General features: G+C 40.3%; 1 protein-coding gene across 1 annotated transcript; it reads right to left on the bottom strand.

Annotated features, from left to right (window-relative positions):
* Positions 1–1,418: 1,418 nt before the first annotated feature.
* On the bottom strand, positions 1,419–8,022 carry LOC128472593 (pancreatic secretory granule membrane major glycoprotein GP2-like). The gene is made up of 11 exons (XM_053454507.1): positions 7,918–8,022; positions 6,738–6,755; positions 6,362–6,556; positions 4,469–4,570; positions 3,918–4,138; positions 3,576–3,730; positions 3,184–3,426; positions 2,671–2,827; positions 2,493–2,559; positions 2,332–2,361; positions 1,419–1,656 (listed from the first exon to the last, which is right to left on the bottom strand). The coding sequence occupies exons 1-11, from the start codon at positions 7,964–7,966 to the stop codon at positions 1,595–1,597; spliced, it is 1,299 nt and encodes a 432-aa protein (XP_053310482.1). The 5' UTR covers positions 7,967–8,022; the 3' UTR covers positions 1,419–1,594.
* Positions 8,023–25,990: the final 17,968 nt, after the last annotated feature.

Here is a 25,990-nt window from a genome sequence, read left to right as displayed (position 1 = left end):
CAGTTATTCTCCAGTAATAGGTTTTACTGGACCTGCGGGCATGCGGTGGCGTGGCAGACTAGGAAGATGATTTTGAAAGATGGCCGCATACACTTCCGGCTGTCTTTAATTCTATAGAGATGGAGTGCTCACCATCGCCCTGCCCCAGCGAAACTTCTCAGCTCAGGTGTTTAGAGCTTGCTGTGGGTTACCACAGCAATGCTCTAACACACTAGAGCAGAAACGTGCAAAATAAGAACCCAGCCAAGAGCACATTGGACCTCCATTGCATAAGGATCTCCCTCCCTGCTGCCCAAGGTAAGCCACAGGGAGGGGGAATAACTTTATAAAGTTTTTCTTGTTTTTTTTTTTTTTTTTTAATAATAATACATTTTCCTCAGCCCCTTTTCCCCACTATATCCTTTATCCACCCCATACAGCACCTATCCCCTCCACTATACTACCTAGGGCAGTGGATGTAGTTGGGGGAATAGAGGCTAGTAGTGGGGGGAACATGGCTAGTGGGCCCTCCACTGCAAGCCCCTGTCTGTCCCCCCACTACAAGCCCCTGTACTCCCCAGTTTTTGCATTTGATTGGCGTGAATGCAGAAGGACGGGAGGGGGGCCCACTATTATATTGTTTGCCCAGGGCCCACCAGAGCCTTGAATCGGCCCTGAATGAGTGCATAAGAAATTTCTTTGTCTGTCTTTCTTGATTTCATTGTGTTAAAATCCCAATTTGAATTAGTATGCATTCTTGGTGCAACGACTGTGCATACCAATACACGCAGAGAAATCTGAAATGGTAATGGCAGTGTCACCACATAATGTAAATGCTGCATATCAAATAGTTATGCTCTTTATTGTTTGAAGACTGTCATTAATAGAACAGGAAATAGCAAGCCAGATTTTTTTATACATACAAATACATTTTTATTTTATACAATAAAAGAAAATTAACTGTAAACTCAGTTAACTGTTAAATTCTCACATTGTAACCCACATTAGAACGAAAGGTTTTCTTTACATGTTATTAGAAGGAAATAAGGAAAGTTTAGTGCAGGGGTGGGCAAGACACACTATCCATTTAAACTATATTCTCACTTGAACTGTGTTTTTCCTGTTAAAATAGCATTACAAATATTTAAAGCTTTGTTATCAAGAAGGGAATACACTATATCAATACTACTTTATGCCTTAAATGTACCATAAGTGCTCTATCCTAGTATGTTCTGCTTGGCAAACATGATATTAAATTCTGCCAAATAATGAATTTTTGGCTAGAAATCATATCTGGCCCTACCTAAAACATAGTTTTTTCTGAAGGGCAGAACTTCTATGTCACATTGTACCTCAAGTAAAATTGTTCAGTAAATAATCTGAAAAATAGTATTATAAGAAATAGCCCTTTCAACAGCTTGTCAAAAGTCACCGTACTGTGTGCTGAAAACTAGATACAAATATGGTCTTTGGCCCATGCAGAAATACACATTCATGTCCAATGAAGAAAAAATAAATTATATTTAGTTTCTCCAAATGAAGTCTTGATTATGACATAGTCTTCAGATTTGGTTGATTTAAATTCAGCTCAGTAAAGTGAAATCCAATGGTCTCTTCAGATGAATTTATTGGAAAGAAATGCCATCACAGAGCCAAGCAGCACAGCCCAGGATAAGGCTACATAGAAGAGAAGAGATCGGGGAGGATGCATTAATACATAGACACATGTGGTGGGGATGGAACCCTTGCCCCCTCCCAAACTTTGGCCCAAAATAGGTTCATTTGAGATAGGCATTTTTATAGTGTAAATTAGATTAATTTAATGCATTCATTTAATGTGTACCTTTTAGAAAACCCTCCATGTCTTTAATAAAATTTTACTGTCACAATATAATGCCAATTTTAATAGCATTGGTTTGCATAGTATACAGTGTATTTTTCTAAACATGAGATCAAAAGGACTAGTAAACCATTGGCTGGATTATATAATCTAAGGGTGCTAATCCCTCAATGCCTATATGTGACTTTATTACATAGAAACATAGAATTTGAACACAGGTAACAACCATTAGGCTAACCATTAGTCTGCCCATTTTACCTGATGTAGAGATTCAGACCTTAATCAGTCCTCGGTCTTGTTTTAGATTAAGGATAGCTTTATGCCTATCCCATGCATGTTTATTCCCTCGCTACTTTAGTAGTTAAATAAAACTTCCTTACATATGCCACATCATATTGAATTAACAATGTGCTCTTCTCATGAATAAGTATTCATAAATAAGCGCTCTGTAAGAATAAGTATGTCTTAGTGTAAACAAATCTTAAATATATGCTTGAATAAAATAGTTTTACCTGTGTTAGGTGCAGAATTCGTGTAATCATCTGGAAAAAAAATACAATTAATTGATATAGGTAGAATTATAGTATAGTCTCATCATAGCACTTAGCTTAGAAAACATAATTTGATGGAATAAGATAAATAGCTCTGGGGACAGAAAATAGAAAGTACTTACCATAGAAGTTCATCGGCAGAGTTAATAGTTTACTTTCTCTGTTATCAGCACTACGGGCCAAATTACACTGTGAAAAAAGAAAAGGAATTCAATACCTTTTTGCAAAAAATAAAATGCTTAATAAGATTCTCCCCTTTATATCCTGGTTGGTGTAGCAACACCTCCTGTCCTTACTTACCCCAGTGCATGTTCCATTCTTGTTACACAATCGCACGGCACAGGTTATATACACCAGGGATTGACCTTTAAATGCAAATGAGCTGACTTTTATTCTCGCTTCCAGACCATTTCCATTACTTTGGACATCTGTATAAACCTCCTGATTAGCTGGGCATCTGTCAATAAAGAGTTTTGAATGTAAGCATGAAGCCAGTTTAAGTATTTTATTGGTATAAAATAATTATATTGCAGAAAGGCTGTACAGATATTTTTGAACATTATACATTTTAAGGTCTTTTTCTACAACTTTTTTTTCTATGAAGGTAGTTTAAAACAACATATTTCAGTACACTCAAAATGTTGAACATTGCATGACTGCTGCCAGGAATTCCATGGCATTCATTCTCGTAAGGGCAAGTTATAATATAAAAGGGCAAGTTATAATATTACATAAGATACCGATGACAAGAAGCAATTTTGACAACCTATTCCCACTGAACTTCCATGATTTAAATACATTAAGAATACATACCCTCCACTTACAAGCTGCACCTTGTTGACATTGGTTTCAACACCATCAGGAGTGGCAAAGCAACTCTCTACCCTAAGAGCAAATTGGTTCCCGTCTACAGCATCTGAAAACAAGCCCAGGAAAAAAAAGGATCCAACTGGCACATCTTCACCATCTTTAATTGGATTAGCATATGCCTGATCCCAATAAGCTGCCATTCTGGTAAGTATTGAGCCTTCTCCATTTATTGTGAGGTTCACTGAGCTATTAAGAAAAACAGTCAAAGTTATAAATAAGATACTAAGATATATATATTTCACAATAGTTTTACGAAAGAATCAGGTAAAAAAACATGTTATTTTGTTCAGATTTCCGCAGCAAAGATTCTTACATTTCACTAAAGTTTTCCTCACCTGACCACAGGATGAAAAGCAGCAGCCAAGCTGGTCTGCATGGAAAGATTGTAGGAGCATGTAAATGATACATTTAAAGGGTTCACTGTGATGATGGAACTGTTTTTAATACCGACTTGAAGGGTGTTTGTATAATACACTTTAGAGGAGTCCGTCTAGAAAAAAAAAATGATAATAAAGATGGACCACACATCAGAAAGTTATCTTTTGCAGACAGTGTAGAGTAAAGGAAAAACAAAGGAAAAAAAGTTCTAATAAGGAGCCAATGCTTGCACTTAATATAACCGACACAGAAAGACAATCATTTTAATGAACAGATAAAAAGAGGTATTGATAGCTTACCGTCACCACATTCCCGCACCATCCAGTCTTTGGTAGAACTTGAATGCTCTTCATGGTGCTGTCATTGATAACCTCGGCATAAACATTGGTACAAGCATCCGAGTCTTCATTCAACTTTAAGTTATTAGAATCAAACCCAAGTTTTTCCAAAAGACATTTACTGACAGATACAGTCATTATGCTTGACTCACATTTTACTGAGGGAACTAGGGATGATGTACCTGAGAACAGAGAATAAAAATAGGAATATCATTGTTTTGTCATTTTTGGGGTATTTAATCAAATTGGCCCAAACTGCAGAAGATGCAATCATCACTTTATGGTTGTAAGAAGTATGTGTACAACTTTTTTGAAGCATTCATTTTTTTTAAGGATGTTATGCTCAGTGTTATACACTTGAAAGTGGGAATGTTTGTGCATACATTTTTACAAACTCTTTTTTCACAAAAACATTATCTCTACTATTATGTTCTTGATGATTTCTTAGTATAGTTTTAAGAAAAAGTACTCAGATTAACAACTAATATTTCCAAGATCCGGCAAAGACTTACTCATGCCACTGTAGTTGGTGGTGTTGCAAGTACAAGTTGCCACATTGTTAACTTTTTGGCAAATCTCGTCATTCTGGCAACTCGGAAAACAGTTCACTGTGTCTGTAACAGAAAACATTATCAGGACTCAGATTTTAGTAACTATCCGCCCTGAAATGTCTACCAAGTCAGGAAATAATCAATATATGTTTTTTTTTTTTCAAATAAATAACAATTTGCTTTACAATACCCCAGGCAACATTTTGTTCTTGTGATATGTTTAGAAGGGTTTCAACTTTCAATCATGCTCCCTTCAATAAACATTCAAATATCATTGTGATTAGTAATCAAACGGGGACCTCCCATTGTGTGGCTTAATTAAATTGTCAGTAGGTTTCCTATCATTGTGTGCTAAGTCGTTTTTGGCTCTTTGAAGCACAAGGAAAACCAACATAAAGTTTTGCTTTGTGTGTTTCTTAGTTATGATTTATGTGCAGTAAATCCATTATTTACTCTATAGTTGTACATCTTCCCTTGTCCAGCCGACCTTTGGACACAAAGCTGAGAAACTAACCTAAGCTGAAGTCAGGTGAACAGCACGTAGAGCCAAAATATCGTAAAAAATGAAGACACATTTCGCTATTTTTTCAAGAAAATGTAACTTAGAATGACCGATGCCATTTACAGCATAAACATTTATACAATTACATTGCATGTTGCATCATGTATAATGTGATCGGTGCTATGTTCTGATCTACAAAAAGGTTCCAGGACATCTGAATCGGCTTTATAAGTAGCAGAGGAACATAAGGTGAATACTCTTGTGGAACATAGAAAGATATATATATATATATATATACACAGTATCTCAGCGGCATATCCAGAGGTTGTTTTTGGGAAATAGATGTATGAGTCTTGCCAGCTTTGCTGCAGAGGTTGAAGGAGTGGGGGGGTCAGCCTGTCAGTGCTCAGACCATACACTGCACACTGCATCAAATTGGTCTGCATGGTTGTCATTCCAGAAGGAAGCCTCTTCTAAAGATGATGCACAGAAAGTTTGCTGAAGACAAGCAGACTAAAGACATGGATTACCGGAACCATGTCCCATGGTCCGATGAGACCAAGATTAATTTATTTGGTTCAGATGGTGTCAAGTGTGTGTGGTGGCAACCAGGTGAGGAGTACAAAGACAAGTCAAGCATGGTGGTTGGAGTGTCATGATCTGGGCCTGCATGAGTGCTGCCAGCACTGGGGAGCTACAGTTCATTGAGGGAACCATGAATGCCAACATGTACTGTGACATTCTGAAGCAGAGCATGATCCCCTCCCTTCAGAGATTGGGCTGCAGGGCAGTATTCCAACATGATAACAAACCCAAAACACACCTCCAAGACGACCACTGCCTTGCTAAAGAAGCTAAGGGTAAAGGTGATGGACTGGCAAAGCATGTCTCCAGACCTAAACCTATTGAGCATCTGTGGGGCATCCTCAAACGGAAGGTGGGGGGAGTGCAAGGTCTCTAACATCCACCAGCTCTGTGATGTCGTCATGGAGGAGTGGAAGAGGACTCCAGTGGCAACCTGTGAAGCTCTGTGAACTCCATGCCCAAGAGTGTTACGGCTTGGAGTTCTTAGGAGTGTACACACTTTGTTGTCAAGGTTTAAACATTAATGGCTGTGTGTTGAGTTTTTTTTGAAGGGAACAGCAAATTTACCCTGTTATACAGGCTGTACACTCACTACTTTACATTGTAGCAGAGTGTCATTTCTTCAGTGTAGTCACATAAAAAGATATAATAAAATATTTACAAAAATGTGAGGATACTGTATATATACATGTATATATTCCTTACACTATAAGACAATAACTAAATTATATAATAAAACTGTTTTATGCATTACACATTTTACTTGCCTGTGCAACACTCGTCTGTAGGGCTCCAAAAGTATCCAGTAGGGCAGCATGTGTTGTCAGCTGCTAAGCATGTACTGCCTGCAGGAAGGCAGGTTTTGGTTTCATCAAGAGAGCAGAAGCATCCATTTTCTGTTGTGCATGATCCTAAGCATAAAAGATCACTGCAATATACCTGGCCTGAGCCAGCTGATGGTACTGCGAACAGAAATTCAAAACCCGTCATAGAACAGAAGTGCTTTTAAATAGCTACTCATGTAAATGCTTTGTGCTAATTAGTATTTGTAAGGATTACTACAGCGTTTTGAGTATATGAAAACATTATTCCACAGAAGCTTCTGTGATCGTTAGAGGGGCTTACAATTGTGTTAAAACTCACCATAACATGCAGCAGTTCCTAGAAAAAAAAGTGAGAAAATCAATAAGAGACCATCAATAAATTCATAACTTTAGTAGTAGATTACATATGATGATTTTTCTTTGTCACAGTAAACATTCACTGCCATAAGGGGTTATAATAGGGATGTCCAGTAGTTCGTATAGCAAAGTTAGCTACTTATAGCAAGTGAAGACTTTCATTGGGAAAGTTTCTTTTCTGCTAAAACGCCTGAACCACTTTTATGACTCCCAAACTACTTTTCATTTATTTGTAGCCTGAGCATATTTGGGGAAGAAAAGTTTTGTCTTTCATATAAACTTTATTTTCTTATGTATTTGGATTAGTTTTCCACCACCACCACTTCGGTCTGAAAAGTATGATTACATTATTATAGTTGCACCTTTTCGTACATTCTCAAATTCTGTTCCAGTTGCACAAGAATGTATACACTTCACTTAGAATCATTCAGTACAGCATTCATGTTTAGCGCTTAGTTTGGCTGCCATTATCTCATGGGTAATTGCAATGTGCTTCTCACAAAATCAATGTCTACAGTGACATTTTTCCTAATTAGCTCTTTAAACATTCCTACAAATAAAAATATCCCGAGATAATGGCTCGGGCAATAAATCAGTTTGCCTTTACTCTGGCAGCGACATACACATACCTTTGCATGTCATCGGTGATTGATAATATAGTTAAAAAACAAATTTGTTAAGTCAAGGTCCAGCGGCTAAATTGTAGTAGTCTACACTTACCTGATTTGTCCTCATCACTACAATGCATATGTGTGACCATTTTAATATAACCGTTTATCTAGGTACATTTAATTAGGCTTTGCCACCTACACATGTGGTTTATCGATATATTAAGATACAAAAGGGATATATCCAAAAAACATGACCACACGCTAATGCAAATGGTGTATTTTGTAACATGGCAAAAGAAACTCAAACAACATGAGACACATCACTGCATCCATCACAGAAGGCATTCTTAAAAATACCCTGGGGAAAAATGTCCTGGTTGTTTACAGAGAGCGTTCGTATACTTTGTTCAATGTTTTATACAATATTATTAAATAGAGAGGTGTCACAAAATTAACAAATTCACCTTAAACACCTGCATTATGAAGTTATTATAGGGGAAGTAGCATTGTCAAATAGCTGAAATTGCTTACCTTTTTCTATGAGCAAAGCTAACAAGACAAAGGTGTATAAGGACATCATCGTGCTGTTTTGTCGTCTTTCAGGGTATTTCTCTTCCAGCAGCTTGCAGTCAGGTAGAACATGCTACTGTATTGTTGCATTATATAGGGGCAGGTAGGAGTGTCTGTCCAGTCAGTGAATAGTACATTTTGACTTAGATTTACTTTACATTAAAAGATGAAAAGGGCACAAACAAAAGGTGTGTCAGACGGCTCATGACAACTCTATAGAAATGTCATATATTAGGCTGTATAAAAAGAGAGGAAAGTAAAAATAGAATGTAAAAGATAGTGGGCATGTTTGGATGGTCTACTTTTATTAATGTATGTATATTTATATAAAAAAGGTTTATGTGGACACACATTAATAAGTACTCTGTACCTTCACACCTCTCACCTACTATGAACAAGGCAGTTGGCATAGAGGGGTTCACATTAAGTTCACGTCTCCCAAGTTTATTGTTTCCTGTTGTTGCCTATTTTATATCCAAGCGTTACTCAATATCATGCCCCTTGCAGGCTATATGAGTGTAGTAGAAAAGTGGTGGAGTATTATATAGTTATTTGTTTATTTGTTTGTTTATAGAGATGTAGTTATGTTCTAACCACAGATTAACAAGTTTGTCCTTTTCCGCTATAGATTTAAATTGTAACTTTTCTGAAGTTATCATGCATTGCCAAAGGAACCTTTAATTTGTGCTTCCTTCATTTCTTTATAACCTATAACCCCCCCCCCGGCCACTACAATGATTTATCACTCGTATTATTTATCGCTTCATTGGAGATGAGCTTATGATTACAGGTATCATAACTGAGGCTTAAATATGTAGCAAAATGCATATATATATATATATATACCGTATTGGCTCGGATATAGGCCGCCCCCGTATATAGGCCGCACCCTAAAAGTTTGGTGCTTTTTTAAAGAAAAAGTTTTTTTCTTTAAAAAAGCACCAAAAAAAAACATGCTGCCACTCTGTCCTCTCCCCCCCCCGAGATATGCTGCCACTGTCCTCCCTCCCCGAGATATGCTACCACTGTCCTCCCTCCCCGAGATACGCTACCACTGTCCTCCCCCCCGAGATATGCTGCGACTGTCCTCCCTCCCCGAGATATGCTACCACTGTCCTCCTCTGCCCCCCCCCGACTTACCGGAGCAGACTCCCGGGTGTCTTGCGGGGCCAGAGGGGGACATCTACGCAATACAACTTCCGGTGCCGGCACCGGAAGTTGTATACGCGTATTGTGTAGACGTCCCCCGCCGGCCCCGCAAGACACCCGGGAGTCTGCTCCGGTAAGTCCGGGGGGGGGGGGGCGGTCCGCACGATGCGCTTAGACAACCTCCCGTGCCGGCACCCCCCCCGTGGGAAGTGCTGGCAGGGGAGGCTGTCTGAGCGTATCGGGGAGTAGAATGCATGTCCCCTGCACCGCTGCGGGGGATCTGTATCCTAACCCCGCTGCCTGCCTGGCACCCGGGACTGCATGTCCGGGCGTCGGGCGCTAGACCCCGAATATAGGCCGCACCCCCACTTTAAAGACTTAAAGTGGGGGAAAAAAGTGTGGCCTATATTCGAGCCAATACGGTATATATATATATATATATATATGTCTGTATGGGATTTTGTGTCGCAAATACATATAGATCTTTTTTTACAAAAAAGGAATCATAGAACTGGGTTAGGCTGGGGAGGCCAGTACATTTAGCACAAAATACACTATTGCAAACTAAGTTAGAAAATAGATAGCCTTGAGCAGAGGTGGCACATTTGTGCTCTGCGGAGCACGCTTCGAATATAAAAAGATGGCCCACAGCCAAGGCAGTCTTAAAATACTTTGAATAAAACCGTAGCCTAGAGAAGACTGAGCAGAAAATCTGAGCAGGAGAATGGTGGATAATTGAAACACTGAGGTTTTTTGCAGGGTGCTGGATATAGGTTTCACCAGGTCACTCTTTACATGTTAGAAAAACAGTAAGCAAAACCAGCATAACCAATTGATATTCTAACTATATCTTGGTCACCCAATCTCTGCATAGCTCACGTCTCTTAACACTTGTATTAATGATCTAGTAGGAAAAAGGATGACAGCATCTTGTTTGGCTTTTACTGGTTATGACATCAGAACCCATTGTACTTTGGCCACTGTAACACCGATGCTGATGTGGACCACTAATGGCACGGATCTCCCTTCTTGAGCAAATCACCGGATAATAACATCACATTGGGTTGCAATGTATAGTAGTTTCCCTCCCCTAGGAATAGGAGTATAGTTGTTGCTGCAGTGTTGTCTGTGAACATGGTAGTAAATCTTTATTACGCCTATTCCAGTTTTATATGGGTTGTGATGTACTGTGTTATTTACTCTATGCATTTGTGCGGGGTGCTTATTATGGCTTTGCGCTGCACCTTAACGTTCTTTCAAATACAGCATTTTCTTTATTGGCTAGAAAGTACTTCTAAAATGTATCCACTGTAAAAATGCTAATGATTTGAGTACCACATTCAATAACTTAGAAGTTGATTTCCTTCACTTTTTTATTTATATTTTGTAAAGGAATGTGTCTTGTTCACAAGGTAAGATGGTAAGATAGTTGTTACAGACCGTAACCCCATCCAAATTGATGAGGCAAGATTTGCTGGTTGATGGAAATATAATGGTGGGAGAATGCTAAATGGCGATAACTCTCCTCTTTCTGAAGATAGTGATACAGATTTAAAAAACAGCAGGAACCATGGACGTAGAATTGATGAGCCTTGGAGTTTGGGTCTGAAGCAAGGCTCTGATTGTCAATATTTTTATTTGCAAAGGCATGAAAGAAACTCTCTTATACCAATCATTCAGGGTGAATGGGAAATAAATTCATTCCAAATTCCAGTTACAGCCGTTTTACGGGTAACCATCAAGAAAAGAATGTGCATCCGGTGACGGAGTAAACACGCAAGTGATTAAATGGTCATGGTTGGATGCCAAAATACGCACTTTGAAGAAAATGAGAGGTGGTTCCAACGAGTGGTCTCAATCACACCTTAATCACATTTGGTGGAAAGTGCTAACAAAGGATACAAAGGAAAAGGTTCATGACATTACAATTAGTAAACTGAACGAGTATAGTTTGTTTAGAAGGGTTGCCAGTAGAAAGCTTAAAAGAAAATGGTAGCATGGCTTAGGTTTGCCAAAGACCAAAGTGGAGGTGTTTGGCCATAATTGGCAAAAAACAAACATTATATCAGCACAAAAAACCTCATACTTATTGTTAAGCATTGTGGTGGAAGGGTCATGATTTGGACTTGTTTTTCAGCCACAGAACCTGGGAACCTTAGAGTAATTGAGTCGAACATGAACTCCTCTGAATATATATATATATACCAAAGTATTCTAGAGTCAAATGTGAGGCCATCTGTTGAAAGCTTAGCCGAAATTGAGCCATGCAACATTAAAATGATACCAAGCACACCAGCAAATCAACAGACTGGCTGAAAAAGAAAACCCCCGAGCTCTTTCATGTCGGCGCTCAGATATTCTGAGATGCTCTATTTACTACAGTGCGTTCCCAGCTCTATGCTCCTGTTCCTCTTGTGACCTGTTTTTTGCCTCTATTACTCCACTACTTGTGACTGAACTCTGATTGCCCATTGACCCTGCTTTTTGGATCGCTGCCTGTAACCTAACCTCGGATTGCCTATTTGACCCTGCTTTTTGGATCCCTGCCTGTAACCTGACCTCGGATTGCCTATTTGACCTTGCTTTTTGGATCCCTGCCTGTAACCTGACCTCGGATTGCCTATTTGACCTTGCTTTTTAGATCGCTGCCTGTAACCTGACCTCGGATTGCCTATTTGACCTTGCATTTTTGGATCGCTGCCCGCCTACTGACCCTGGTTTGCCTATAGACTTTGCCTCTCTGCCCGCCCCATTTGTCACGGACTATCTAGTTACCCCTGCATATTGGGCTTCTCCTCCTTACGCACCAATACAAATACATACAAACATAAACACATACAGGACTGGTGCAAGGATTTTTGCCACCCTAGGCAAAACATATTTTTGCCGCCCCCTGGCTCCACCCCCACAATCCATTCCCCTTTTGCCACACCCACTCCTCCCCATTGTGACCCCACGGCTGTAGCCTGCACTGCCTCTGAGGCTGCCTGCCTCCCATCAAGTCACTTCGAGCCGCCGTCGCGCTTCTAATGAATGACCACGGCCGGCGATTCGCGCCTGCAGGCTGCGCGGCTGCTGGCACGCCCTCCACACATAGTAAAATACTTACATAGCACACATTAGCATTTTCACACATTAACATACTAAGATACACATACTAACACACATTACACACTAACATACTTACACACATATGAACAGTAAATTACCTGCATACACATATTATACTTACACACACTAACATACTCATTTACTCTTACACACATACAAACTTAGCCTGTGCGAGTTCTTCTGCCAACTCAAGGTCCTTACACCTAATTATGTCATGTCTCAGTGTTGGTATTCAGCATGATGGGCCTGAGGAAGCACGGTCTGCACTGCCTGCCTATCAGCATGTCCGGGGGAGAGTTAGTGGAGCTTGTGTTGGAGACACCGCGGGCCTCCCTTACACCAGTGTCTCTACTACCGCGGGATCACATAATGCATGTTAAGTGACCCCACCGAGCCCTTTAGTTACTGGGCGTCTGGTGCAGTGCACCCACGGCACTAGCCTGTCAGGAGAGAGAGCAGGTAGATGAACCCCTTGCCTAGCCCGGTACACTCGTACTGAGCATACCCTCTGATGGTGGGCCTGATATGAAAAGACTGGCCAATGTTTGCTTATAAAAGGGAAAATAACAATAAAAGTAAATTTGTTAAGGCAGACAATAATACTTTTCATCTCAAGAAACATTGTTGCAACCCCTCAAAAGGGCTGCTTTAGGTGCTCTAGCTTGTTCTGCATACTATCATAGGAGTTCAGTGTTACAATCCACCTAACTTAAGATCAATATCAAAGCACATTTCGTGTCAAGCCTCCTATGTAGCATTTCTTTTCAAATGTGCCTGTTGACCTAGTTATGTGGGGAAAACACCCAAAAAACGAGAAAGCAAAAAACCATCATAAGAAAATGGTATGCGGCCACACTGGTTCTGCAACATCTGTCACATAATTATGTTTCTTCATTAAGAGTAATGGGTATAAACTGGAATTTTGGTACCAGGTATCCATAAAGAAAATAAGAGGGAAGGGAGCAGAATGGATGTACAGATTGGATAGCACAACTCTTTTAGGGTTAAATTTCTTGATATTAAGGCTGATTTACAAGTTTACATCATCTTCTGCATCAATGCTTCTTGTGATTTGTTACTTTATTGAGTTCTCATGGACTTCAGTTTTAATAGGTTGGCATCACATAGATTTGAATTTCCTTCTTAATCCATATGTAGATTATTTCAGGATGTGGTTAAAGAATATGTGGTCTCCTCAAGATTACTACATTTTTCTTATTTTTCTGGTTTTGTGTTTGTATGCCTGTGTATTTAGGAATGTTCCCATTTATCATAATTATATTATTGTATTATCTTTTATTGATAAAGCACCAACAATTTATGCAGTGCTTCTTATATTATATATTAAAAAAAAACAGAATTGACAGACTAAGACAAACCAATACACTAGGTAAAGAGAGCCCTACTCGCAAGCGTACACTCTTGAGGGAATGGGGTATAGAAAAATATAAGGTAAGGGGTGGGATAGTTCCATAGGTAGATGTGAGGGTTGTATTATATACAGAGCCGGCCTTAGGCGTTGTGGCGCCCTGTGCGGACTACTCCTCTGGCGCCCCCCCCTCACTACCCCTCCCCCTACCCCTTCAAACTACCCCTCCCCTCTGCCCCTTCAAACTACCCCCCCTCTGCCCCTTCAAACTACCCCCCCTCTGCCCCTTCAAACTACCCCCCCTCTGTCCCTTCAAACTACCCCCCCCTCTGCCCCTTCAAACTACCCCCCCTCTGCCCCTTCAAACTACCCCCCCCTCTGCCCCTTCAAACTACCCCCCCCTCTGCCCCTTCAAACTACCCCCCCTCTGCCCCTTCAAACTACCCCCCCCCTCTGCCCCTTCAAACTACCCCCCCCCTCTGCCCCTTCAAACTACCCCCCCCCTGCCCCTTCAAACTACCCCCCCAACTACTACTTACCTTGTTGCCGGAGTCCTGCGGTAAGAGCGGGAGGCATCCGTCTTCTCGCTCTGCCGGCATTTCATGTTGAGCGCCGGTATAGTCCGGCGCTCAACATGAGATGCTGGCACCGCGACGGAGTCACGGAGAGTAAGGGGCGCCGAGCGGTTGCCGAGAACTTCACGAGCAACCGCTCGGCGCCCCTGACCGGGACTTAGATTAAAGCATCGTTTTTTTTTTAAAAACTTTATTTAACATCAATGATGTTAAATAAAGTTTAAAAAACAAACAAAAAAAACAAACGATGCTTTAATCTAAGTCCCGGTCAGGCGCCCCTGCAACCATGGCGCCCTGTGCGGTCGCACAGGTCGCACACCCCTAAGGCCGGCCCTGATTATATAAGATAAGTTCTAGCTGCAAAGATTGTATGCTCCTCTGAAGAAGTTGAATTTGATTAATTAGTTTCAGTTTTTTGGGTAGATCTTCATTTACTTTATTATACTATGATCATGACGCATGTTTATAATCATTATTTATAAGGATGACCCCTGTTTTTATTTCAAATGTGTTTATATTTTTGTGTTATTTGTTCCTTATTGTGCAATTGTATTTAGGTAGAATATTTAGTCCATGGACTGCAATATTCATTTTTTGGATTGCATCAATGTATGCGCAACACAACACTCTCAGGAATCTCATTTATAACTAAAGGGTGTCCCTGCTGATGAAATATTTTTAACTTTTTTATTTTTAAAAATGTATTTTTTTAAACAGGGCAAAGGTTTTTCTTCTTTTTATCTCCTTGATCACCATACCTGCAAATCACCCTTGTGTGGACACAGGAGTATGGTCAGAGACCCCACAGGGGTCTCTATTACACTCTGCAATGCTTTGTGTGATGTTGGCATTTATCCACAGAAATGGAACGTCCAAACTTATTTTTGGACATTTATATGCTATAAGACTGCCATATTCTTACCTATAATGCTACTACATCGACAGATTGGGTTATGCAGAGTGCATTTCCTCGCTGGATACATGCCAGATTGTGCCCCCTTTAACATGCCAGGGCACTTTGTCATGCCCATTGTGGCACTAAAGGTAACCAATGCTTGTACAAAGGGCCAGGATGCTACCTTGCTGACATTGGAAGAGACTGTGCTGTTGTTAGCCTTCTTATCAAGGGGAGGGAGTGCCAGTTTTAAGATAATCAAGAGTCCTTGTAAATCATTAGTCCTCAATGACTTTGAGCAGAGCTTGTGAAACAGCACCTTTAAAGCCATCTCTTATTTAGGTGTTTAATTAAAATGTCTTGTTGAATATCTGAAACAAATGATACGCAGAAAAATATTTTTGGATTAATCCGGCACAAAAGCAGCTTAAAATATATACGTTCAAGTACAAAATATATGCATACTTCTATTCAGTTAGAACAGGTGTCAGTTTTTTGTCTGTTGCTGTTCCTGGGGGGTAGGTGTCACTGGACATATCGTCAAATTTCTTTGTGTTACCTTTGAGTTATTGTAGCTTGCGGTTTAGTGGAATGGTGGCATTTAAACATGCTATTTCTGTGTAATGGTAATATCACAAAATGGGATATTTTTGTATGAGTAAGGTGCGGACAGATGAATTGCATTCATTCTGGTAAGGCCACTTTCAATACTTTAAGGTGTAACAGGCAAAACATTTTAAAAAATGTTAAGTCTCTCTAAAATGTCTTCACACACACACACACATATATATATAAGCTTTCTTTTATTTACCTGAAATTCATAGACAAAGGGGAGATCCTATCTTGGAGATAACTGGCAGGAAGTGTGTATGTGTGTTGTTTGGGCCAACATGTCTTATTCATTGACAATTGCTGGGGATGTGCGCAGAGGGGGCAAAAGATTATAGGGTATTCTGTAGGCACCTTGTGCACTTACAAGGGGGGGCATCATTATGTTAATTTAACCCCTTAATGACCAGTAAGTAACAAAATAAATTACTACCACAAAGTATCTTGGTGTCTAGTTTTTAAAAATATATGGTTTGATTGGGTAGATTGCATTGGCCGGCTTCAAAGATGTCCAAATAGCACATGGGGGCAGAAGCACCAGGTTTTGTACCTTTAACTTGCACAAAAAAAAAGCAAAAAAAACCATAAAAACATTGGGTATTTCTAAACTCAGGACAAATAGTAGAACCTATTTAGCAGGTTTGCTTTCATTAGCTTTTTCATTTAAAAGTGAGAAAAAATGTTTTTTAAAATTTTTTAGCATAGTTTAATATTTTTTATAGGAAATCAGATGATATGATCAAAAAACGGTATCTGAAGAAAGTCCTTCTTGTCCTGAAAAATACAATATGTAACTTGTGTGGGTACACTAAATGGGAGAGGAGAAAATTACAGCTAAACATGAGCACCGCAAATGTGTTAAAACAGCCTTGGTCATGAAGGGTACAGAAATGAAAATTAGCTTGGTCGTTAAGGGCTTAATGGGACCTTAGCTGGAGAAAAAAATAAATTCAATGTAAGCAAGATTTAATTTACTGAAAGGCAGGGCCGGAATGGGAATGAAAAGCAGCCCTTGAAATATTTGGACACCTGCCCCATGTATTGTATCGCGTGGTCGAGCGCTTGTGCCCAGACGCCACACTCCTTACACATGCCTATCTGAGCCACACTATTTACCATCCAAATCATTCTTTTTAAAACTATATTAAATTATTATTAAAATCCCAGGAACCATGACTGAGGTAGCGCCAATGTGGCGCCCTATTTTGTCCCCCCAAATAAAGACAAAAAACACCATAGTAATTTAACAATGCTTTATTATAAAGTCGACTATGGATAATTTAGGCCATGGTGCAGTCCACTTTTCACCTTCCACACTGTGACACAGATATAAAATAACTTTATTATAATACAAAATACAATATTTGAAAACACATGAAAACATGAAACAATATGGCAAGGCATGTGCCCCACCACATGACCTACTTGTAAACACGTGCAAGCCCTGAAATATAACTATAAAGTATTGTTAAAACAAGCACTTAAGAACCGTAAATTACAGTGAACCCACTGGCACAGGCGTAAAACCATAACACTGTAGAGACCACCGGCGTCCCATGCACGGCAGCCCTTGTCACGACTGGATTCACTCAGGCACAAGCCCAAGGAGTGTCCTGCATACCACGAGTTAAACCACACCTAAAGGTGGTTAACCCTTGCTCTATGTCAGCCCAAGAACCAACCAGAGCTCGGCAGATGTATGATATACAGACACCCAAACACACACACACACCAGGACAGACTCAGCCACACCAGCACCCAAACACACCAGGACAGACTCTGCCACACTGAAGCATAAAAAAATATTTTCTACACTGCTTTGTCATTAACTGCCCCTTTTGTATTTTTGCCCTTTGTGTATTGATGCCCCAGTCAGGCCCCCTTTACTATTGATTAATGTGTCCCCCTTTGTGCATATATGCCCCGACACCCTTGTATATTGATTTATGTGATTCCCCAGGCAACCCCCTCCTTTGTTTATTGATGTCCCCACCCCTTTTGTATTGGTTAATGTGATCTCCCCACTACCATGTGTATTACCCCCAGCCACCCATCCTCCTGTTTATATTGATTTTGTAATGCAAAAACACCCCCTTCTTTGAAAATAGGTCCGCTTTCATATGATCCCTATTTTTTTTTGTAATACTTACATTGTTTTTTTTCTATTTTCCTGCTCTCCTCCGATGTGACGACACCGTCTGTGAGCTCGCCCCCTTGAACGTCACGTCTTCAAAGAGGCCGCCTGGCCACGAAGTTCAAAGCAGCCATCGTGCGGCTGTAAGACTGCCTCCGCCGGCCGCTTAATGAAGTTAAAGTGGCCGGCAGAGGCAGTCTTACAGCCGCACGACTTCTTTGAACTTTGTGGCCGATTGAATGTTGGTCTGCTGGCCCACGGAGCGGCCGGCCCACAGGGACATTTCCCAGCATCCTTGCTGAAAGGGTGGTAAGTAAGTGGAACATTTTCCCATTAATAAAGATCATTCAAGCATGAATGGAGTAGAAGTATGGCTATCCTGAATCTAAGCCGAGACTAAGGATTGACTAAAGTTTGAATCTTTACTGTAGGAAATATGGACAGACTTGGTGTGACAAATGGTTCTTATTTGCTATCAAGTTCTATGTTTCCATGCACAATTGTATGATAGTAAGGCAGTAAAAAGGGTAAAAACTGTAATTGCTCTGTGTATATTCTTTTACTCTCATTATAAGGAGTGCAATCTCATAATAACCAATGGAATGCTCCTGCTCTTTGCACCAGAAATTTTCTTATACCTACCCAATACCACCCCCATGTTAAAAGGGTTACTTAAAATGTCAATTGATAAACACAAATATTTTAAATTAATTTATTTCAGATTATAATGCACAAAATGTCAGGATGCATTTGCTCCCCCTGCCATATGCAATAACAAGTTATGACATACATACATTTCCTGTATGTAAATATAGTCTTTATAATATATACAATGAGTCATGCTCTTTTATTCCACTATTTCAGTAATTTATAATTATATAAATTATATCTTGTTTTATATAGCGCCATCATATTACGCAGCGCTGGAAATGGCTAAACAGTATATAACAAGTAGTATATATATAACATAACAATTAGACTTATAGAAACAAAAAGTAAGGTAATTTACAATATATACCGTATTGGCTCAGATATAGGCCGCCCCCGTATATAGGCCGCACCCTAAAAGTTTGGTGCTTTTTTAAAGAAAAAGTTTTTTTTCTTTAAAAAAGCACCAAAAAAACATGCTGCCACTCTGTCCCCCCCGAGATATGCTGCCACTGTCCTCCCTCCCCGAGATATGCTACCACTGTCCTCCCTCCCCGAGATACGCTACCACTGTCCTCCCTCCCCGAGATATGCTACCACTGTCCTCCCCCCCCGAGATATGCTACCACTGTCCTCCCCCCCGAGATATGCTACCACTGTCCTCCTCTGCCCCCCCCTCCCCAACTTACCGGAGCAGACTCCCGGGTGTCTTGCGGGGCCGGCGGGGGACATCTACGCAATACAACTTCCGGTGCCGGCACATCCAGTGGGATGCAGGTCCCCTGCACCGCTGCGGGGGATCTGTATCTTAACCCCCCTGCCTGCCCGGCGCCAGACTGTCGGGCGCTAGACCCCGAATATAGGCCGCACCCCCACTTTAAAGTCTTAAAGTGGGGGAAAAAAGTGCGGCCTATATTCAAGCCAATACGGTACTTTGTTTCAAAGATACTTTCCCATTAATTATTATTGCTTTTATAATTGAGGGACATATTTACTAACATAAGAATTTAATCTCCATGATACCACTGGATGTTTTTTTGCAGGAAAAAACAAGCTTACAGGGCTGTATATCATGCTGCAAAATGATTTAACAAATTGACACAATCCAGAACTTGATGTAATCCTTCCACAACATTCAAAAAACTGCTTCACTTCTATCACACTGTACATTGCTCAATCCTTGTCATTTTATTAGGTTCAAAGGCTCTACTTTTATGTGCCTTAATTCTCATCCCCCTAAGTGTATACTTACTTATGTATAATGAGCAATTCTAGAGTAAACTGTTAAAGTGGGTGCACATTTGTAACAAAACTAAATGTTGATGTTGCTCCACTTGTCAGTAGAATTGATGTATAGCAAGCAGTAAGTCTTGCAAAATGTTTCATCAAAGCACAACAACACCCTAAAACCTTAAGCATTCTTACCTACTAAATTAGGTTATTCTAATACAAATACCTCTTAAAACCTAGGGTGAGAATACATTCTTTAAAAGTAAAACCTTGACATATGTTAAGGATACAAGGGTTGACCCAAGGGCTTGCAAGAATAAAAGTAAATATTTTGTGTTGCGCTGGTTTCTACAAGAACAAAGCCAAGGGGTAGGGTGTGTGGGTGGTGACAGTATGTCCTGCCACTAAATATTGTCACTTGCCCGCTAAAATATTTTAGCTTCCCGAGGCTGATCTTGTATGCTTGAACTAACTCTTTAGTTACTTCAGTTGTCTTCACGTAAGATTAAGCCGGAACAGAACCCACCTCTTCAAAGAAATGTTACTCTTTATATACCAATGCCATCCCCGCTTTGATTAGTGTTTATCAACCATCATGTCTCTGTGGTAAGTTTAATTCCAAAGTTAATGTTGCTTGATAGGAGACCCACTACAAAATGGTTACTTGGTAAAGGAAAGTTGGACAATGTGAGTGCTATGCTGGACAAACCATGAATTTTGGGGTAATTGTTTGGAAGCAGGTTGAGAAACTCTGCCCAATGCTGTAAGCTTGTAAGCCAGACCCTTTTTACTTTTCATCTCAGGTCATTTTGTATGGCATACCGTATTGGCTCGAATATAGGCCGCACTTTTCCCCCCCACTTTAAGTCTTTAAAGTGGGGGTGCGGCCTATATTCAGGGTCTAGCGCCCGACGCCCGGGACATGCAGTCCCGGGCGCCGGGCAGGCAGAGCGGGGTTAGGATACAGATCCCCCGCATGCGGTGCAGGGGACCTGCATCCTACTCCCCGATACGCTCAGACAGCCTCCCCTGCCAGCACTTCCCACGGGGGGGTGCCGGCACGGGAGGTTGTCTAAGCGCATCGTGCGGACCGTCCGCACGATGTGTTTTACCTCTGCCCCCCCCGGACTTACCGGAGCAGACTCCCGGGTGTCTTGCGGGGCCGGCGGGGGACATCTACGCAATAAATCGGGGGGGGCAGAGGTAAGTCGGGGGGGGCAGAGGAGGACAGTGGTAGCATATCTCGGGGAGGGAGGACAGTGGTAGCATATCTCAGGGAGGGAGGACAGTGGTAGCATATCTCGGGGAGGGAGGACAGTGGCAGCATATCTCGGGGGGGCAGAGTGGCAGCATGTTTTTTTGGTGCTTTTTTAAAGAAAAAAACTTTTTCTTTAAAAAAGCACCAAACTTTTAGGGTGCGGCCTATATACGGGGGCGGCCTATATCCGAGCCAATACGGTATATCTGGTGAGCATAAATTGATTGCACATTGTATGTCTAACACTAATAGGGAGAAAAAACAATGGAAGAGAGAGGGCAAAAAAAATGAACAACTTAAAAGGTATACCACCATAAATCATATACTGATTAAGATGCGATAAGACAGAGCTGCCTCCTCTAAAACTTCACTTAGCTTATTCCTCTACTTCAGAGTTCCAGCCAAAATAAAAACTAAAACAAATTTGGTGGATATCAATACTAGAGCCCAAAGACAGACTTGGATTATGAATATTTTAATAACAAAACGACAAATGTTACGCATTGCCACAATTACAAAAAACAGAACACACAAACAATGGGACTTAAACACAGGACCCCCACTTACAAGTTTCTTCAATAAGCAGGCCTGTGGAAACTCCTTAAGTCCAGATGGTTTCTTATGATTTTGTTCCAATCAGAGTATATCGTGGAGTTCTTCTTTGAGGTCGCAGCATTGCCCCTAAATCAGACTCTTTTGCAAGAAAAACACCCCTCTGGCCACATGGCCAATTATATGACACCTTTTCCATGAATTGGTTATCATCTTTGATCTGCCAATAAGTTATGGTGGGGTAAAGTCCTTATAAATTAGGCCACGAATCACCACAGGGGTCCTGGGAAGATGACACCTCTTGCCAGAACAGATACAGAGGGCATGCACAAAGAAACGCATTTAAATCAACATCAGATTAACCCATTGAATGATAACACAAAGGAATTAACCACCTCTGCTGGATTACCCTTCCATGTATCCACTATATCCTATGAGTTAATCATGACAGATGGGACAAATCTGCGGTTTTTATCTGCCGTCAAATTTTATGTTTCTATAGTTATTAAATGCTGCCTTATTAGCGTGCCTTAAGGACTGAGTTGAGAATTTTTGACATATCTAATTTTTATATGTTGGTTTGCATTATGAGAGTGTTTAAACTAAGTTATGTCATTGATTTCCTTTTGTGAGTTTATACATCCCACATACTCTAGGGCAGTAGTATGTGTCCAGTAACAATGGCAGATATGGTAACCTTAGTTGGCAACCACTGAAGTAGACAGAAGGTGGCACCAGAGGTGTTGAAAAGAGTCCCAGCTGTTATAACCAGATAAATAAACTCAAGAATACAACATAATAAGTAAGGACACACTCATAATAGCACATACTCCCTCTCACAGACACTCAGACATATACATTCATGCTAACACAAACTCTCATACACATCAATACTCACACACACATACGCATTTATGGTAATGCACATACACATCCATGCTCAAACACACTTACATTTTCATGCTCACACGCACACACACACACACACACACACACATCCATGCTGACACACACAAACACTTCTATGTATGCTCTCACTCGTATCCAGTCATACTTACATACATACTTATCTTCTCACTTGCACCTTCCTTACCCCACTTATCCCCTTACCTCCCTGGCTGCTTGGGGTGCGCAGCCCCACTTTTAGCAGAGCGTCATGTAAAGGCTGAACAATTTTCCACCAGCCTGGGGGTAATTGCCCCCTTGCCCCCGGGCCAGACTGCTTCTGGTTATTTAGCACATCAGTCAATTAAATTTAGTCATGTGTAAGACATATTAAAACAGCCTGAAGAGGATAAGAAAACAAAAAGACACATTTAGTAAGAAGAAAAAGTAAATATTAATTACAAATATTAGAAATACAAGCACAGATTTTATTCAGAGGGTCTATAAAGAAAAAAAAGGACACATAGAATAGACAGTTGACATTAAAATAGTATAATATAAAAGGACTAACTGTATACTAAAATATATAATGGGCAGAGTTAAAATAAAAGGAATACTGAGTGGACAGAGGGCGACATAACAAATAACAGATAAAACAGACAGCGGGAGGCAGAATGAACAGTAGGATTTGCAGAAGACAAACAGTATATAGATTTTTTCCAGTAAAGCATAAAAAATGCATGAAAAGTTAAAATTATCTAATTGACCTTATAAGCATGTGATATTTCACCTGAAGCAAACACTAAAATTTAAAAGTGTAGAATTTGTGTTATTTGCTACACAGGATATTCTAGTTTCTTTTTTTTTAGTAAATATACTGATTTAGTAGAAACAAGGTGTGTCCACATTGAAGCCAAGCAATAATTCAACTGCAGGGGTTGACGCACACACATTGTCTGAAATACACTTTCTAAAGCACTATGTAAGGAGAGTTCATCTGTCTTTTATGTATAAGAAAAAAAAACTTGTTGGATGGGATGATCTACTGAAAGTCAGATACACACTAAAAGCCACTAAACTAACTAATTGAATAGTCCTCTACACTATGAATTCTAATATTTTTAAAGAAACATGACCAAATGCTAATTTTAGTTACTGTTTCCAGTGGACTGTTTTACTGGATATAACAATAAATTATTATTATTATTTCATGTAGTGCCATCAGATTCCGTAGTGCTGTACAAAGGGTAGACAGGACATAACAATTAGTATATAAAATGACAAGATGACATACAGAAACAGTTGAGGAGGGCCCTGCTCAAATGTGCTTATAATCTAGAGGGAGTAAATATATCTACAATTTACACTTTTATCCAAAGTTTCTCTATTTTAACTATTCTGTTATTTTCTATATTTTGTATTACATTCTGCAGCCATGTTTTGGATTTGTTGAGTAAATATATAATATTTAACAATTGTGAATCAAGAGCAGTGTATACTCTTCTCACTCACTTAATAAAAAAAACATAGCAATGCCTACAGGCAGTGTATTATTATTATTATCTTTTATTTATATAGCACCAACAATACCGTATTTGCTCGATTATAAGACGAGGTTTTTTCCAGAGCAAATGCTCTGAAAAATACCCCTCGTCTTATAATTAGGATCGTCTTATAATCAGACCTCAAATAGGTCTGATTGTGAGACTAAGATCCAGATCCCCCTCAGCGATGCAGAGGACCTGGATCCTCCTGTGTTAACCCCCCCCAACTTACCGGTGCTTCTGAGTCCCCGGTGCCTAGTCCGGGCTGCGTGTAGAGCTCTACGCGATACAATCGCATAGAGCTCTACACGATTCCTGGACTAAGCACTGGGGACCCAGATGCAGGGGACCTGGATCCTCCTGTTTTAACCCCCAACCCAACTTACCGGTGCATCTGAGTCCCCCGTGCTTAGTCCGGGCTGCGTGTAGAGCTCTACGCGATATAATCGCGTAGAGCTCTACACGATACAATCGCGTAGAGCTCTACACGCGGCCCGGACTAAGCACTGGGGACTCAGAAGCACCGGTAAGCTGGAGGGGGGGGGCATAACACAGGAGGATGCATCCATTCGCGTGGAGCTCTACATGCTGCCCGGACTAAGCACCTGGGGCTCAGATGCAGGGGACCTGGATCCTCCTGTGTTATGCGCCCCCCCCCAACTCAGAAGCACCGGTAAATTTGGAGGAGGGAGTGTTAAATGGGGAGTGTAAGGCATTTCTGGAGGCAGAGTGCTCTGTGAAATGCCTTTTAACCCCTTTAATGGCACTCTGCCTCCTGAAATGCCTTAAACCTCCCTATATGCCACTCTTCCCCATAATATGCCTTTTAACCCTCTAAGTGCCAGAGTGGCATATAGGGTTAAAAGGCATATCATGGGGCACAGTGGCATATAGGGTTAAAAGGCATATCATGGGGCACTGTGACATTTAGAGGGTTAAAAGGCATATCATGGGGCACAGTGGCATATAGGGGATATAAGGCACTTCTGGGGCAGATGTGCATAACTGGGGGGCAGGTTGGAAAATAGAAGGAAATAAAACCAAAATATTTTTCTCAAGCATAGCTTTTATTAAAAAAAGTGTTTAAATGAATTAACATTTACTGGTAAAACTTTTTTCCTATAGGCTCGTCTTCAGGCTATAGGCTTTTTCTTTTTTTCCTAAATTAATATTAAGATTTGGGGGGTCGTCTTATAATCAGGGTCGTCTTATAATCGAGCAAATACGGCATATGCAGCGCTTAATACAATACATATATTCAAGGGGTATGACAAGACGAGAATTGACAGACTAAGACAAACCAATACATTAAGCTTACAATCTTGAGGTATATAGTTATACATGGTAAAATTATGGTCACTTATTTTGTTGAAATGGTGTGATGGTTCAAGTACTCTATCATACTTAGGACTTGATCCACATTTTCTAGTAAAAAGATTCCTCCCTATTGCTCTATAGAATATATTGAAATGTTTGATGGTGCTATGTATCAGTGCAAATTTACATCATTCACACTTTATATACTTTTATCAGTTATTTTACCATGTTACATAGGTAAGTTGGAAATGTATGTAGCTCCTAATGGCACACTGACAGACACAGACATATATGAGTGAATCAGACTTTGCTTTTGGTTCAGGGTAGTGTTTTGCTTACCCCATGCATGTTTAATTTACTGTATTAGCCTCCACCACTTCTAATGGCTGTTCCATGTTCCATTTATCTAATAGCCTCTCAGTAAAGTAAAACTTCCTTACACCTTAACCTATGGCCCTCTAGTTTTCTTGTTCTATTCTATTCTATTATATAAGCTCTTAAAGCATTAACCCGGCCCCACCAGGAGAGATTTCCTTTCCACCATTCTTTTAAAGCTGCGTTTGTTGATTTTAATAGGCGTATGAAATTTCTCTCCACTATGTCTTTAGTTTTTTCAGTAATGAGGATCCCAAGATATTCAAATTCATGGGTGTTAGTTGTTAAAGAAAAAATCTCTTGAATTCAATTTTATGACTGAGAATCTATATTCTTGCCTTGGGCAATAGTTTTGTTTAAGTTTAGCTTATAGTTAGATACTC

This window comes from Spea bombifrons, chromosome 2 (genome assembly GCF_027358695.1).
Source record: "Spea bombifrons isolate aSpeBom1 chromosome 2, aSpeBom1.2.pri, whole genome shotgun sequence".
NCBI classification, from domain to species: Eukaryota; Metazoa; Chordata; class Amphibia; order Anura; family Pelobatidae; genus Spea; species Spea bombifrons.
This window is presented reverse-complemented; position numbering and strand designations above follow the sequence as displayed.